The 15,984-nt window shown below is 34.5% G+C and overlaps 1 protein-coding gene across 1 annotated transcript in view; it reads right to left on the bottom strand.

Moving 5' to 3' along the window:
• Positions 1–3,628: 3,628 nt before the first annotated feature.
• LOC102688851 (glucosidase 2 subunit beta-like) overlaps positions 3,629–15,984 on the bottom strand; it is a 220,000-nt gene continuing 207,644 nt past the window's right edge. Inside the window, exons 14-15 of the mRNA XM_015345445.2 lie at positions 15,401–15,500; positions 3,629–4,647 (exon numbers count right to left, since the gene is read on the bottom strand). Of these exons, the coding sequence (XP_015200931.2) occupies positions 4,510–4,647; positions 15,401–15,500 (238 nt within the window). The 3' untranslated portion in view covers positions 3,629–4,509. The remainder of the gene's footprint in view (positions 4,648–15,400; positions 15,501–15,984) is intronic.

Below are 15,984 nucleotides of genomic sequence, written 5' to 3'. Positions count from 1 at the left end.
CTCACAAATGTGCCTTATGTTTCTCAAAATGTCAAAAGAGAAAAGAAGGCAACTGTATTGCAAAAATGCATGGCTATGATGTACAGATAAATACAGGATACAGAGGATGTTACAGATCTAGTGAGAGGTGTGTGTCTTTGCAAAAAAATAAAAATCAACACTACAAGACCTACAATATGTAAACTTCCTCCAATTCCTTCTCTAACCTTTGGAGCAACTTCTCTGACTGAACCACATCTGGCCTCACCAAAACTGTACCTAGATTCAAAAGTAGGCTATTGAAAACAATAATAAGGGTCTTGTAATATTTATCAGAGAAAAATAAACAATTGTGGGTAGTTCAAATGAAGTGGAGAAATGTGTTCTTTGTAGATGTGAATGGAAAGCCAAAACACTTAATTTGTACAACTAGTAGCTGTTGCCAAAGAACAACAGCCGTTTTTATATCGCTGATTTCTAACATCTAAATTTTGGTGTATATTTCTTCTCATGTGATGTGCCTTTAAATTTGCCTTTTGCCATTTTTTTCACAGTTAAAACTTCTACTAAATATAAAACAAAGGGAGAGCCATCTCTCACTTATCATCACAAGAGCTGTTAGTCTAATACTGTACATCCCTTAAGCAGATCTTACAGGTGATGCTCACCAGTAATCCCAATTCTTGTATAATTCACAAAAACTCTTTCAAATGTGAAATATAACTATATTTCTATTGGTTTTTTACAGTATAAAAGCTCATGACAGGTCACAGACACTGGAGCTGGGCAGTTTGTATCAGTGTTAATGTGTACAATGTAACTTGAGGGGTACTTTGTTTAAATAAAGCCTTTCTCTTAGATGGTGGGAGTTTAGGCAGAAGCATATCTTCCATCATCATTCACTTCCCTTCTCCATCTTTATAAGGGTGCTGTCCTGCGTGGGCACATTGTTGATATAGAAATAATGTCAGGGTGACCTTTGACACTGTTCATCTTTATCCAGAATTCTGTTGCACTACAGATTCTTTATCTTGTTCTTTAATTCTCAAACTGTCTAGAGCTTGGAGCACTGCTAGCTGTAGTTTGACTATAACATCCAGAGTCAATCAAAATGTGAGTTTTTTTTCAGAATAAAAATTGAAAGCATTCACTTACAAAAGCTTACTATCTTAACATTACCATTGTGAAACAAAAAATCTGTGGACTTCATTGTAGTCAAACTTGGAAAACAAATTCCAACTTTGCAGAATTCTGGAATATTTCTGCATGTTTTAAAAAAGAGTAAAGATATTCTCACTCATATAATATCCAGGACTCCACAGAGTTTAGTTATATGATGCTTTACAACTTACTGGTTTCACTAGAAGCCACTGAGCAGTGCTATACAATAATTAATGAGCTGAAAACCCAAAAGAAGCAACCTGTCAATCAAAGTTTGTTTTATTAAATATAAACTCTTAGGTTTGCCAAACGCAGTTCAAATTCAAGTAGACAAACCTGCAGTGGTTAAATTGATTTGTATGCTTCGACTCCAGATGCATCCTGGCTTCGGTGTCTTCTATTCAAAGGATTCAATTCTGTTTCCAGCTGTGAAGCAAACATCAAAGTGGGATATGGTGGTTTTTACCAAGAAATGAGCCTAAAGGATCAGCAAAGAATCATGGCTCCTATCCTTTTCTGTCCATTACTGGACAGCTTTCTGGTTAACTGCTGATTAGGATTCTAGTGTAGATCTTAGATAAAAGAAAAGTAAAAAAAAAGTGAGAAGTATCTATTGACATAATGTTTTAAGCTCTTTGTATTTGTGTCCTTCAAACTCTAAATGTACTGTAAAGTACATATCTGTAGTATACAGTACATATCACATTCTGCATACAGTATGTACACTTAATTCAGGAGTTCTACTAAATTACTGCCTCAATGCGTGTGGAAAATGACTATGTATTCTAGTCACACTGATTTACAGAGTAGGTTGAATTCCTTTGTAATCTACTATAGATTACAAAGGTTATAAAAAATGTTTTTTGTTCAGAGTAGTTTACTCCTCACAGCATAAAATGCACCATCTGCAATATTTTTAAAGGAATTTAACATGGTTAATGTTTTATGGAGAAGGAATGAAATATCTTTTTTGTAGGTGTGTCTTGTAAGAAGTATCCATATCCACAATTGCAAGCAACTGCGTGAAAATGCGATCCATAAAATTAGACATGTGTTGCACAATTCCGATCAATCCTGTGCAAGTTACTTCTGAAATCTGGTGAGCTCATTTTTCAGATAGCTTTTCGTTTGTTCATCTTTTGTGAAATGACAAGCCTTTCACAAAATGTATCCCTGCAGCCATGTACTGAATAAGAAACAGCCAAACCTGCTGTATGTTATTACTGTACAGCAGTGCGGAGCCTAAGATGCTAATATTTCAGGAGTGCTTTCTGGATGCTTTTCACAGAGATAACATTTATTAAGAGTGACTTTGGACCATTCTAAATCTCAAGGGTCTGATCTGAAGGTGGAAGCTACAGTGAATAGCTGAAAATGAATCTTCATTTATTATTGTTTTTTCCTTTTAACTCTTTCATCCCACCATAAACCAGTAATCAAACATGTCTTTAAAAAATGCTATTTCACAAAACCCTTGAAAATACCCTTTGTATTATAACTATCTTGCATTTTTAAAGAAGTTTGCATTATTCAAGTCTTTGCTGGTTGGATTTCTACTCTGCATGCTAAAAAGTCCATTCCAAACCATGTTATTCTCTCATTGAAACAAATACAACACATACAGTATACTATATTTTGTTGTGTGACTATAAAAAAAAGAAAATTAATAGAATAACTGGCACTGAAGAATAATAATGTAAAGCTTTCTGCTGATCATTGTTAGTAATGCAACTTGGTCCACATTGAGAACATCTTCTTTAGGTTGTGGCAAAGCAGGGTTTGTGCACAGATAAGAAACACTAGATCAGAACCTGTGGAATGTTACAGTTGGGGCAACCAAGTGACCTTCAGTGCAACTTAATTAACACGTTCTATGCATTGCTTTTCTTCAACGGCCATTTCATTCAGTGGTGCTCCAAAACCCAGGGAAGTAAGAACAAGGTGTTAGAAGAAAAACGGATCATTTCCATAAGCTAGAATTACCAATAAATTTTATGGGTGTCTCCAAATATAAAGAAAACATTTTTGAATAAATAGCCTCAGGAAGGAAGGTTGCTGGTCACAAAAACATTTTTAAAATAAAAAAGAGAGTTAATTAAAATTATACTTTGGTAATATAATTACAAAGCAAAACCTTAAGGCACTGATTTTGTTATGTAGTGAGCTGTAACATGTATATTTTGTGCCGTATGCATGCCCGCAGGGAAAGTCTCATCTGAAAAAATTTCTGGAAAGATCTTGACCTCCTTATTTCATTGGAGCACTCTGCAGTCCCATAAATGCACGTACCAGGTAGCATGTAGTGACAATGAAAGACCTTGGGTTGCATTAACACTCTTCTGCTTGTGTTCAGGTGAATTTGCTACCCTTCAAAACAGTCATTACCAAAGAAAGTATCCAAAACAAGTAATAAAGAAATGCACTTCTTCTAAATGTAAAACTGGGTCTTTTAGAGCGGATTTTGCAATGTCAAATGAAAATGAAGATATTGAATATTCTCCTTCTATTTTATTTTAAATTCAGTTCATGTTCACAATAAACACTGGAAAATACTGTTAGCAGTTCACATTAGAAGAATCAAAAGAATCAATGCTTTGGTGTCTAACAGTAAACCACCATCAGTGCTTATCATCTCAGAAAATAAAATCAAGTATGGTGCTAAAAGATATAACATTGCCATGAAATGCTTTGGGCCTGAGGGCTGAATTCCCTAGTCACCATGCAGCTGTAAAATACTATTATTAGGGGTAAAGCCAACCCATAGAACTTTGTGACATTTAAAACAAGTGACATTTTGAGTTCTATACCATTATTGAGGATGATTGTAAAGCAACTTGAACGCCAACAAAAACAACGGCATCAATAATAATAATAATAATAATAATAATAATAATAATAATAATAATAATAATAATAATAATAATAGTAGTCGTAATAATAATAATACCGTCTGAGTGTTTTCTAGTAAACTCTTTGTCAGAAATTGTATTTTATTCAGATGTAATACTATTACCGCAGAAGAATAACTTTACAATTATACAGCATGAACATTATGGAAAAAGGATTCTTTCATTATTATTGTCAGGTAAGTAAGGCACTTGAGTTTATTTTTTTCTGAAAAAAAGAAAAACACACTCAAATGCATTTCCCCCTCCTTTCAAACAAGAAGAAAAATACACAGGATGCTGGATCCAAAAAGTAAACGCTGTGCTTGTAGAAATCATTCTAATTTAATTAAATTACCTATCCAATGTGGGTGAGAAAACGTACACACTATTGCTCAAATCGTCAGAAAGACTTGGCCGAATATCACTGAAGTAGCCCAAGTCAAAACTGTCACCCACTGCTCTGGATGAAACTCCCCTCTTGTCACAGTTCATTGTGCACATTTCTTTTAGGCTGCAGTGGCTGGCAAGCTGCAGGAGTTTGAAATTCCATAAAATACTGGCATTTACTGGGCTCTTTAACTGATTTCAGAACTGTCTCTGTGCCGCACATCAGCGTGACCTAGAAAAAAGGAAGGAGAAAAAAATAGCTTGGTCAGCTTAGGTCAGCAATGACGCCACGCTACTCCTAAAACCTTTCTGAAGGCTTTAGGGGACTATTCTAAAATAATAATTATTTTCTGTGCAAGAGCAGTATACTACACATTTGTGTTACTTTAAATAGCTACTTCACAGGCATTTTCATTTACACTCATTAACAGTAACATACACATGTGAGGGAACAAATATGGTGACAACTCAGTATCTTCTTTTTTACTGTGAGTCTTCCTAGTTGGTAACTCATCTGTATGTCTTGAATTCTGGTCATTACTCTTAAAAATGATTCTTCTGTTGTTTACATGATGATACGATAGGGAAATTAAATGACTTCAGTTGTATAGATTTAACCAAGTCTACTGTTATCTTTTGCTACTATGACCAGAGGTCACCAAAACCGAACCTGGAGAGTTAAAGGGACTTGTTTTGCACGCAAACTATTTCCTTAGTTATCTGGGAAATTCTATTGTTTTATCTAACATTTTTAGCCACTGACTGAAGACTCCTATAAAACCTGATGAACTTGGGTGGGTCTCCACAAATTGCGCGTAATCCAAATAAAAGTGTTCATTATTTACTGCCAACACTTTAGGAAAACATAGGTGATAATTTCTCAGTGCTCTTCTAGCAATGCTGGCAAAACATTACTCTCTGTGGCAATATGTATTTGAGGACCTAGGTCTTAGATTAGCAGATTAAACTTGCATAGAGTTGCAACAATCTTGAATGAGAAATGTGTCCACAGGCATGCTGCAGTAGACTTTTTGGTGAACAGAAATAACAGCAGGTGACAGCACTTATCCCCATTGTCAAATGGGGACTGCACGACTTTGTAACACTGCCAGTGCAGTGAACACTTGTGAACAAATTTTCCAACCACTGAGCCACTACACACTGGTGTGCTGTCGGTCAAACTCCAGTGTGCATGTAAAAAAAAAAAACTTTGAAAATAAAAAAATGAATTATTTTAAACACGTAAAACTAGTAAGTACCACTCAAAAATAAAAAAAAACATAATTAAAAAACAGATCACTTAATTTAAACATTGTTTCATTTCCATTACACTGTAAGAAACATGATATACAGTATATACTATAGACATTAAATAAAAACAACAAATTAATCAGATTGCTGATGTTATAGTTCCCACCTAATTATATATATATGATAAAGATACCTCTCATGCAATGTGATGCCAAATACGGTAGCTTTTTGCCAACTGCTGGCAACATTTTGAGCAGGAGCATGGGAAAGGATCAGTAAAGAATGCAAATGTTCTCTCATTGAACTGGCAGATAATTGTACAGTATTTTTTTCAAAAAGAAAAGCTTTTGTTTTATGGTAACTTGGTTTGAAATACTGTATACAGAAAAGGCACTTGGTACAGCTTAATGGGAAAAGCAAGTTGTGTTATTTGCTGCTATCATGAGTGATATTTATTGTCAACTCTGTTACATACTTACTGTACAACACTGTATAATTTTGAAAGATGTTTGTGTCATTTGCATGGATATACAGCACAGCGTTTTTGCTTGACCCATTTGTACGTTGAGGTAGTAGGTTGAAAACGTCTTTGTACTACCTATCATATTTAAAATGAAAAGTTTAACTAATTTGAGCAAATTAGATACTTTTTCTTCTTGTGCAATAAAAACCAAACAAAATACATTTAATTAAAATACTATTTTAGACAAATACCTTTATAAATAACATACTGTATCTGACATGAGGATAACAGCTGAAATGAGTTTCGCAGTTAACAAAAATATTTTTTATACATTATTCAAATGAATTAATCTAATTTAATTCTAAAAATATGCAAAAGAAAAACAATTTTGTATTTGAGGGGATATGAAACTAAGAACTGGGAGGAGGAACAGATACAGTAATTCCATAATAACATGTGATTCTGGAGAAAGCAGAAGAAGGTGATTGGGAAAGCTGAAGCAATCACTTTCTACCACATGTTGCGTTGAGCACAGATAGCTCACAACTCCATACTGTATATAATCTTCCCTGAGATAAGTGTTGATGAATCTGTATTGTTGAGAGTACAACAGGCAGACTTGAAAACAATGTTCCCTCTAAACACAGGTTATAAAATCAGCACACATAGGAAGTTAAATTGCACACAAAAAATTAAATTAAAAAATTATAATAATAAAACAAACACGGTCATCAATTGAAAAATGCTAAATTGACCACATGAGACTGGCTGTGAGAGGCCCAACTTGGCTGTGTGCATTATTATTGCTACTCGATAATCGATATCTATGCTCTCGTAGTCTCGTACCTCACTGCTCATGCTCACTCGACACTCAGTCTTTATGACTGGGCCTGTTGAATCGCTGTCTTTTGGATCTCTGTGAGAATTACTATATTAACAAAAATAATTTCAGGTTTACAATTTTACACACTGTGTAATCAATTTAGCGCACACAAGTTTTTCTCACCGGGAAAAAAATTGCACAACTTGAATTTTTTGCACACACAGGCCATTAATAATTAGAGGGAACATTGCTTGAAAACATTTCTTCTACAGCTTTTCCTGAAAGTATCCATGGAAAATGTACTTTTGTTCAAATTAACACGTCAAAACTTTCCGAGAAATAATGACAGCAAGTGACCAAGTTAAAGAATTTGATGCTGAAAAAGTTTACGAAGAAGGTGGAATACTGTTTTGTACCTTGTTTTTTTAATTTTCAGCTACCATTACCAGTTATATACAGTACATATATAACACAACTATAGTTATATTAATAAATTAATATTGTTAATAATGCTCTGAAATGTTATATTTCAGGGGTAATTTTATTCACAGCTTCCATTTCCCTTTAGTTACACAATTACCTATTAAGGGGATTTAATGTCATAGGCTTGCAGCACAAGAATATTACAGTACTGGAATTCAAAGTACCAAAGTACAAAGTGGTGTAATGCAAGAGTAATCAATCTAATTGATCCAAGCTTCATTCATGGATGTAATCCCCCTTTAAAAAAAGTGTTTAGAGCCAGGTTACATTTTAAAATGTTAGCTAGGCTACGTATTTTATATGTTTATATAATACTGTATATATTTTCAATAAACATTATTATTAGACTAAGAAAAAACAGTAAATGAAGCTACGGTTTCAGTAACATCTAACGCAATACAATTGCCACCTATTAATCTGCTTTGAGTAGTGACAGGCTGAAAGCGGTGTGGTGGACAGGAATGTAGTACTGGATACCACAGTGTGCTTTCTGCTGGCATGAATTTTGACATGTATTCTAGATGGTTGCATCTGTACTTTTGCCTTCTAGGAGGTGGGAGTGGTGTGAGCCACCTCATACAAAAAGAACTTTCACCCTGCCTTGAGACAGAAATTTATTCTCTTTAGTTAAAAAATATATAAGGATAGAATCAATGTTTTGATTGCCATTGAACAGAGATGCTTCAACAGTGAACAACAACAGGGACATGAATATAATCTCTTCCTTGAAACCTTGAAAAAAGAGATCAGATTAACCACTCTTTATGGTCTTAATTGTTTGTTTAAATCTTTGGCAAACACGGACTTGAAGTTTGGACTGTTTTTTTGTGTTTAATTTTCAATAGGCTGCATATTTTTAAACCTGTTTCTGAATGAAATTAGCGGGTCCCTATTATTTTAGTTAAATTCCAGCGGACAGCACATTACAGTCCAGAAAACAGTCCAGATTCCTTTATCATTATGTAATAAATAAATATTTCTATAATAACTTTCTTTCTAGATTTATATTACTTAAATATAGTATTCTGGTGCATCACTTTACTTAATTATTGAATATAGTGTAAAGCGCATACACTTTATACAGTACATGCACATCATTCCCTGTTTTCTAGACATCAAGCTTTAATGGTCTGAATGTTATTAGATAAAACTTTCTATAGATTCTATTGTAAATTATGGACAATAAATAAAATAATTGTTAATGGTGAACATTAACACTTGGGGGGGATTATTCTTCATTTCCATATTTTTATTAATACTGATAAGAACCATAGGAACCTTTAAGACACTTTTACTATGTGATTTTTCTGTGGTCTGATTGTACTTTTTAAAACTCCTCAAAACATTTAACTTGGTCCATGATTACTTCTTCAGCAGTTTCCATGGTAACCCACTCATTTCAGATTTTCCTCTTGCTTGCAATTCATCAGAGGTACAAACAGACCCAGCAAGAACATAAAAGTCTGAGAGATTTAGTACGGTATCATTCTGATAACTTAAAAGGCAGTGTGAATTATACAGTCCAGTACTGCCAAGCCTGAAAAGAAGAAAAATAAAACAGAACATAATATTGTGCAAATCATATAATGCTGATGTACTATACCAAATAACAACACAGATACAGATGCAGCCATTCAAAGTGTGCGGTACACACACATACCGGAGGTAATTGGCTACAGCGTCGTGCATTGTGACACACGATGACGCGCGGTACCACGGTACATGATTGGTTGACCGACAGGGGCACTCGTGGTCCGTTGGTCTGTCGTAGAAAGATTTACAGTAAACGTCTTTACTGTGCCCGTTGTAGTATTGAATATTTATATAAAATTTTACCACTGAAGGGAAATCTAAGTAGCTGAGCATAAAAAGAATAGGAGCATACTGTAACGCGTGTGAAGGCCATAAACGATATTAATTTTGGAACATAAACATACAGTATATGGCTGGTCTCGGTACTTTAAAGAAAAAATACACACCAGTATTCCATTTCTCCCTAAACATTTTAAGCATCGAAGTCTTTAACTAACAAGATACCGGAGTCAACAAGGATACTTTTAGAATTAGATTAAAAGGGAATATAATATGGAATCTAAAGAAATTAATAACGATATAATTATATTCATGTACCGCAACACAAGAATAGTACACGCTGTACATTGTCTGTTGATAATGTTTCTGTAGTGCTTTTTCAGCACTTTGCATGTGACCTTGCCGGTGGCGCTGTGGGTTAGGTTCCTGACTCCCATGTCACACCGTCTGTGATCGAATCCCATTGTGGAACCATGACTTTTTTTTTAACAAACATTTCTTTGAAAAAATGAAACGTTTCCCTTATTCCCTTAAGTTTAGACTTATTTTAAACTGTATTACAGCAGCACAATGGACAATGCAACGTAATTGCAAAAATGCAATTGGAATCTGTCCAAGCCCTACTTTGTCAGGGATTTTCTTTTACTGCAATGGACATAAAAACTCCCTTGCTTTTAACAGAGCGTTTCATAATTTCTAACTACGAAAATTATTTAAACTGCGACACTTATCATTCATTCCATTCCATTATCAGTCTTCCATTTCTCCCTAAATATTTTAAGCATGAAAGTTTTATAAAACGGTACCCAAATATGAGATTGCTGTATGGAATGAATTTAAATTTTAAAAAATTATTTAACACGAAAATTAAGCTGTTTACATCTTCCGCCTGAGAACAGTCACCCGTTGCTACCCAACGCAGAAGCACAGCCACTAACTAGCAAAGAGAGGACATTAGCCAGCCAATATGATAAAGAAATAAATGATTATTTTATTTCTCTTGCACAATTATTTGAACATTTCCATCGATTATACAAGCACTTGGAAACTGTCCAATCCCTAGTTCATCAGGCATTTTCTTTTACGCTGTGGGTATTCTCCTGGTCTGGCGCCGATCTGTGTCTTCTAGGATATAATGCCAGTGAACTCTTGTTTTTATGTCCACTATAACAGACAATCTCCTTTGCTTTTAACCGAGCGGCTAACCCCTCTGATTGGAGAAAAAAGACGCGCTGGTTTGCTATATATACAGTACCAGGAAGATGATTTCTTTCTATTCGAAACGTGTATTTTAAAAGCTTAAGAAGCAAAAACCTTACAGCGTACACAGATTTCTAAACTGATCAGGATCGTTATCTTTGTCTTATCCATAATAATGTTCACCGCTCTGTCCAGCAAATTAATAATAAACTTTATTTTATATAGCGTTTTAAACAAATAAGTAATTAGATTGCTCATAAACCTAATCGCTTTTTCTACATAAACACAGCGTGATTGCTCTCTGAAAATGCTCTTTCTTTTTATTGAGGCTCAGATTTCAACTATAGATCGTATTATTATAAACTTTCTTGGAAAAATGTCTTTTATGTAAACCATGTTTGCTATTAATTCATTTAGGGCTAGAATATGTTCATTGTCTTCCGATCGAGTCGAGTTGACATTAGAAGCCTGCCACGCCCGGACTGTTACACCAACGCATTAGCATGTTATATACTTTGTTGAGCTTATGAAAAGAAAAGGTACTGTAGCTGTACTAAATACACAATTACATTTAGAATAAGCATAAGAGGAACCTGACTTTTCTATCAATTTGCTGTGTGAAAATGTTAGATTTTGGGCCAATCTTTTTTTTCCTCATTCATTTAAACGCAGTATACACAGATACTGTAGTTATCTGAACATCTGAGCTGAATTCTTCTGATGGATATGCTCAAACACACACAAAAAAACTATAAACTAAATTCAGTTTAAGCTTTCAGATGCCTGAAGATGTTATCCTATGAAGCTTTTAGAGTTTTGGATAACACTTAGTTTAATCCATCTGAACACAGTATTAAAATATTACTTAGTTAAAAAAATTGATTGTTTACCTAATAATATCTATCGGTACAGATAATATGCTGGCTGAAATTCCATTCTATAGAAAAATGTATTTTTTAGTTCTTTTGTATTTCTAGTAGTTTGTACAGTACTATTCATTAGAAGCAAAATTGTAATTATAGTTTTGGTTTTACTTTTATTTTAAGCAACTGTTGTAAAGTTGCCTATCTCAAAAGTTAAAATCTGAAGATTTGAATAAATGTACTGTAAATACTGTATACATACTGTACACAACAAGTTTGATATTTGTTGCATAATGATATATATTTTTATTCACAAGATCCAAATATGGAATCTGAATTAATCACTATACCTGATAATCAGGAAATTCAGTAACTGTAGTGAACTAACATGCAATAATGCATCCCAGTGAAATAGTGTGGGCCATCTTTTCTAAGGTGATCACCATGCACAAGCAGATCAAATGATATTTAGAAATTTACCTCTGCATGAAAAAATGTATCTACTGTACATGTATGAGGCGATGTGGTGGGGAGCTGTTTCTACACATTTTAATAAATGTATTTTGCATCATATTATGTTTTATAGCAATAAAAATACTTACATTCTCTATTGAAAATACAGTATTCTACTGTATTTGATACATACTATAGCATGTAATGGTTAGTTACATCTTTCTAGGAATTCTAGGAAATTATTGTGCACAAATTGGCTAGGTTTTTGTTTCATTCTTCTGCAAAAGTTTTGACTTTTAATGGTCCTTAACTGTCCACTTCAGGTCATTCTGTTCCTACAGAGCATGTCACAAAACTGAATAGGGATCCAACGTAAATTGCATTCGCTATTTTTAAGTGCATTACCATTTTTAAGAGCTGAGTATTTTTTGCAAGTGAATGCACTGCTGTATTCTGATCATTATTCTAGGAATTCCAGGAACTTGTCATAAATGTAATTGAGGAAAAGCATTATACTTATATTTTATTCACTGAGAATTGCTTGTAATAGTAGATTCTAAAGAGTAATTTTCAAAGTTAAAACTAACAGATAAATTCCTGCAGTTAACTAAGGCAGTGGTTTTCAAACTATTAAAGGTTGGATCCCAAAGACAGGTCAATTATTTTCTTGGATGTGTTACCATAGTTTATATATTTGAGGATAATATTTGCAAATTATATTGACCATATTTATTTTCACATACTTTACAGTTTGTAAATGTCAAAATTCGACACTTAAACCAAAGAAGAGCTATGTAATATTAGTGTATACTGTATGACCTGTGAGTCTATCTGTCAGAATTATGTCACAACATAATTCCACTGCAAGAGATAGGTACAACTATAGCACCAAAAATGTATTTAGTACATTTAAAAATGTATTTGGTACATAAAAATGTATCCGAACATAATTCCACAAGCTCTGCTACAAAAACTAGGCATAACTATAGCACCAAAAATGTATTTAGTTGCCTTCACAATACTCATTATATTATATTATACTCTTTATATAAAGGAATAGTGTCAATAGTGTCGTCCATGAATAAAGTGTTTGTGCTCTGGATTTTGTCACTCACACAACACTACAACATATATCAAAAAAGTCACTTCATTCTGGGATCCCTTTCATAATAACCAAATTTGCTCTATGGCAGTTAGATGACAACAGGAAGGTCAACTGTAAAACAAATGAAAAGCATAATGACTGCATTCCATTTCAGGGGTCCAGGGTTGTGAAGACAATAAAGATTGCAGGCTGTGCTGTTTAGAGAGTATTAATGTGTTGCCTCCAAATTTGATGAAGAAGAAGTCGTAGAAACGTAGTGTACATCCAACACAGTGTGCCAACATGTTTCTTGTGTACAGTATATAAAACAATTTGTCCAGTTCTGTTATAGTTGACAAAGGTCTAAAGTGGACTGTGGATGATGATTTTGTTATTTTATAAGATTTGCTTGTTTTATTAGGGCAGAGCTATAAGTAACACTGGACATTAGAGAAATACAAACTATAAAAAAATGGACAAATGTCTTTTTTTAGTTTTTAAAACTGAAATTGTTCTTGCAGTATGTACATGATGAAAGTTCTGCAAACTGCATCTGAAAGTGTGGAGTTCTCTTCAAGAGTCATCAGTGGATCAAATCCTAAATAATACATTCCAAGTGTGAAAGGATTTTAAATGGAACTGTAGTTTTTTGCATGAACAAAGACATTGAGGGAGATTTCTCTGGATTCAAGATCAAACACATCAACATCAAACACATCTTCCATTTTTGTAATATTCTATGGTTGTGCTTTGTTTCATCCTTTATATTAAAAAATACAGTAACAGTCATTCCAAACATATTCAAACAGAAGCAGCAAAACGGGATTTGACTATATGGGGGTTAACAGACCAAATGTCCTATTTTTTGCGTATAGAATATGTATTTTCCCAAGCCCAAAACACAGTCATGAACGTTACATAATAACTTCATGCCCTGCAAACAACTTTGATTATACTAAGCAACAGCATAGTGTGACCAATGACAAGATCTGCATTCCAGGGAGTTCCAAGATTTGAGCTAAAACAAGACAAAACATAAGTCATAGCCTTTCCCTTCCTCTCCATTTAGGAAATAATTTCACAAAAATTAAGATAAGCAAAGCATCTTCTTCAAAACTGTTACACTGGGCCCGACAAGGTGTTGAAACGGGCTCGGCGAAAATTAGAGTCAATGAGCCAAGATATGCGGCAATCAAGATTATTTTTCGATGACAGCACTGAAGAGGACTAACAGAGCTGAGACTGAGGAAACAGCTGAGGCAGTAGCTGCGCAGCTGAAGCAGGCAGAGCAGAGGCTGAGGTCTGAGGTGATGAAGAGATGATTAGTGGCAATGATGACTGAGGAACTAGAAACTGAGGATTAAGAAACACCGAGAAATACTTCTGAGACAAACTCAAAGCAGGGTTAGTGACTCAATGTCTGAGCGGTGAGGAATGGTTCCTCAGGGCTTAAATACTGTGCGAGGTTCCCTAATTGGCCTGATAGGCTCGGCCTGATCTCGTAGAGGATGGCCCCAATGAGTCTCCAGCATGTGTGGAATGCGCATTGTTAATTGGTGGAGCTAATGCAGCGGTGCTGGAGATCGTTGAGGCATAACAAAAACTTAATAGAGAATTCAAGCTTTCATTTTTTTACACAGTGACATGATATATATAGTAGATCTAAATATTAGGCTGTAGTAATGGATAAATTCTATTCATGTTCAAAATACATTAATTTCTGTCACTGGTTTCTTAACGCTTGATAATCAACTGTGGGTATCCATAGACTTCACAGTTCTGCTATGTGAAATGAACCTCTCCTTTTGAAATACAGTACATGCTGTATTGCTAACATATACTGTTAGATAAACATACAAATAATCAACAAACTTATTAAAATGGTTGTCGATAAAGTTAAGAAAAATACTTTTTTCATATCTCAGCTCATAGATGCAAACCCAGGCAACTACACTTAGGGAAGAATATTAAAGTGTAGACACATTCCTCTGACCTCCCTACCTTCCAACTGCTTGTCTTTTAACACATGACAGCCTTGTAACACACCACAGCCTTGTACCAGAGCCTCAGGGCTGACTGGAAAAGAGGTGCACTGTTCACCAACGTCACTGCTTGCAAACAGGCACCCAGGTACCTGAAAAATTAGAGGCACTTTGCCATCTATCCTTGATGGCTGTTAGCCAACAGGGGTCAACTTGGGGAATTCCAGACATAGTCAGATGTGACATGACCTTGGTTTGAACCTTAGACATCCGTACATTGCTCACCTTGCACTTGGGTGAGCATCTAAACCAAGTCATCTGGTTGTCTTGTGATGAAATTCAAAATTTCAAATATACTGTAGGAGCTATACAGAAAACACCACAGAGATTGATAATGAAAGAGAAAAAAGTTAATCACATGTTGCAATTAGCATGTTATTGTTACTTTAAATAATATTCGGAGGTTTAAAAGATCTTTAAATTGAAGCATGGCTGGAAATCCCTAAAATGCAAGACCTGTATGTAGGCTACTGGTAATAAAAAGCAAAAATGGAAAAAACATTTTACTTACCGTTGCTGACCTGGCTGGTCCTTGCCAACAAGGCTGGCCTTTGTCAAACTTCATTTTGCTATACTTGTTCCCTATGGGGCCAGCCCAAGAATGCCACTTGCTGGAAAGCACAGACAAGGAAATTGATATGAGGCTACTCAACCATAAAGTATATGTTTATATCGGAAAGGTGCTATAATTGTTGCTTCATGGCAATGTTTACTTGAAATTTGAACAGTGACGCTAAGCCATTGAAAAATACTATAGTTTTCTTTTTAATAATGACAATCTGGAAGAAGAAACTCACTATCCATCATCATTTAAGATAATGCTCCTCTGTCTTACCTTGTTGAACCGCTCCAATGTCTATGTGTATTAAAGTCCATTTTGATTTTTCCAAATTTCACAAATAACATTCCTGAATCTTACCAATTCTAATATATTAAACTATTTTGATGTTTAGCAAATGAAATAAACAAAAATGTTTTTGATCCATTTTGTTGCATTAACTGTTTTCTGTCTTTTACAATGTCTCTGTTGTAAATACGAAGTAAATACTTTGCATATTTCCTAATCCATAGCTTGTATTTTAATTATGATTCACA

The sequence above is a fragment of the Lepisosteus oculatus genome, chromosome 1 (assembly GCF_040954835.1).
Source record: "Lepisosteus oculatus isolate fLepOcu1 chromosome 1, fLepOcu1.hap2, whole genome shotgun sequence".
NCBI lineage: Eukaryota > Metazoa > Chordata > Actinopteri > Semionotiformes > Lepisosteidae > Lepisosteus > Lepisosteus oculatus.
Note: the sequence above shows the minus strand (reverse complement) of the source record. Positions and strands in the feature narration are given on the sequence as shown.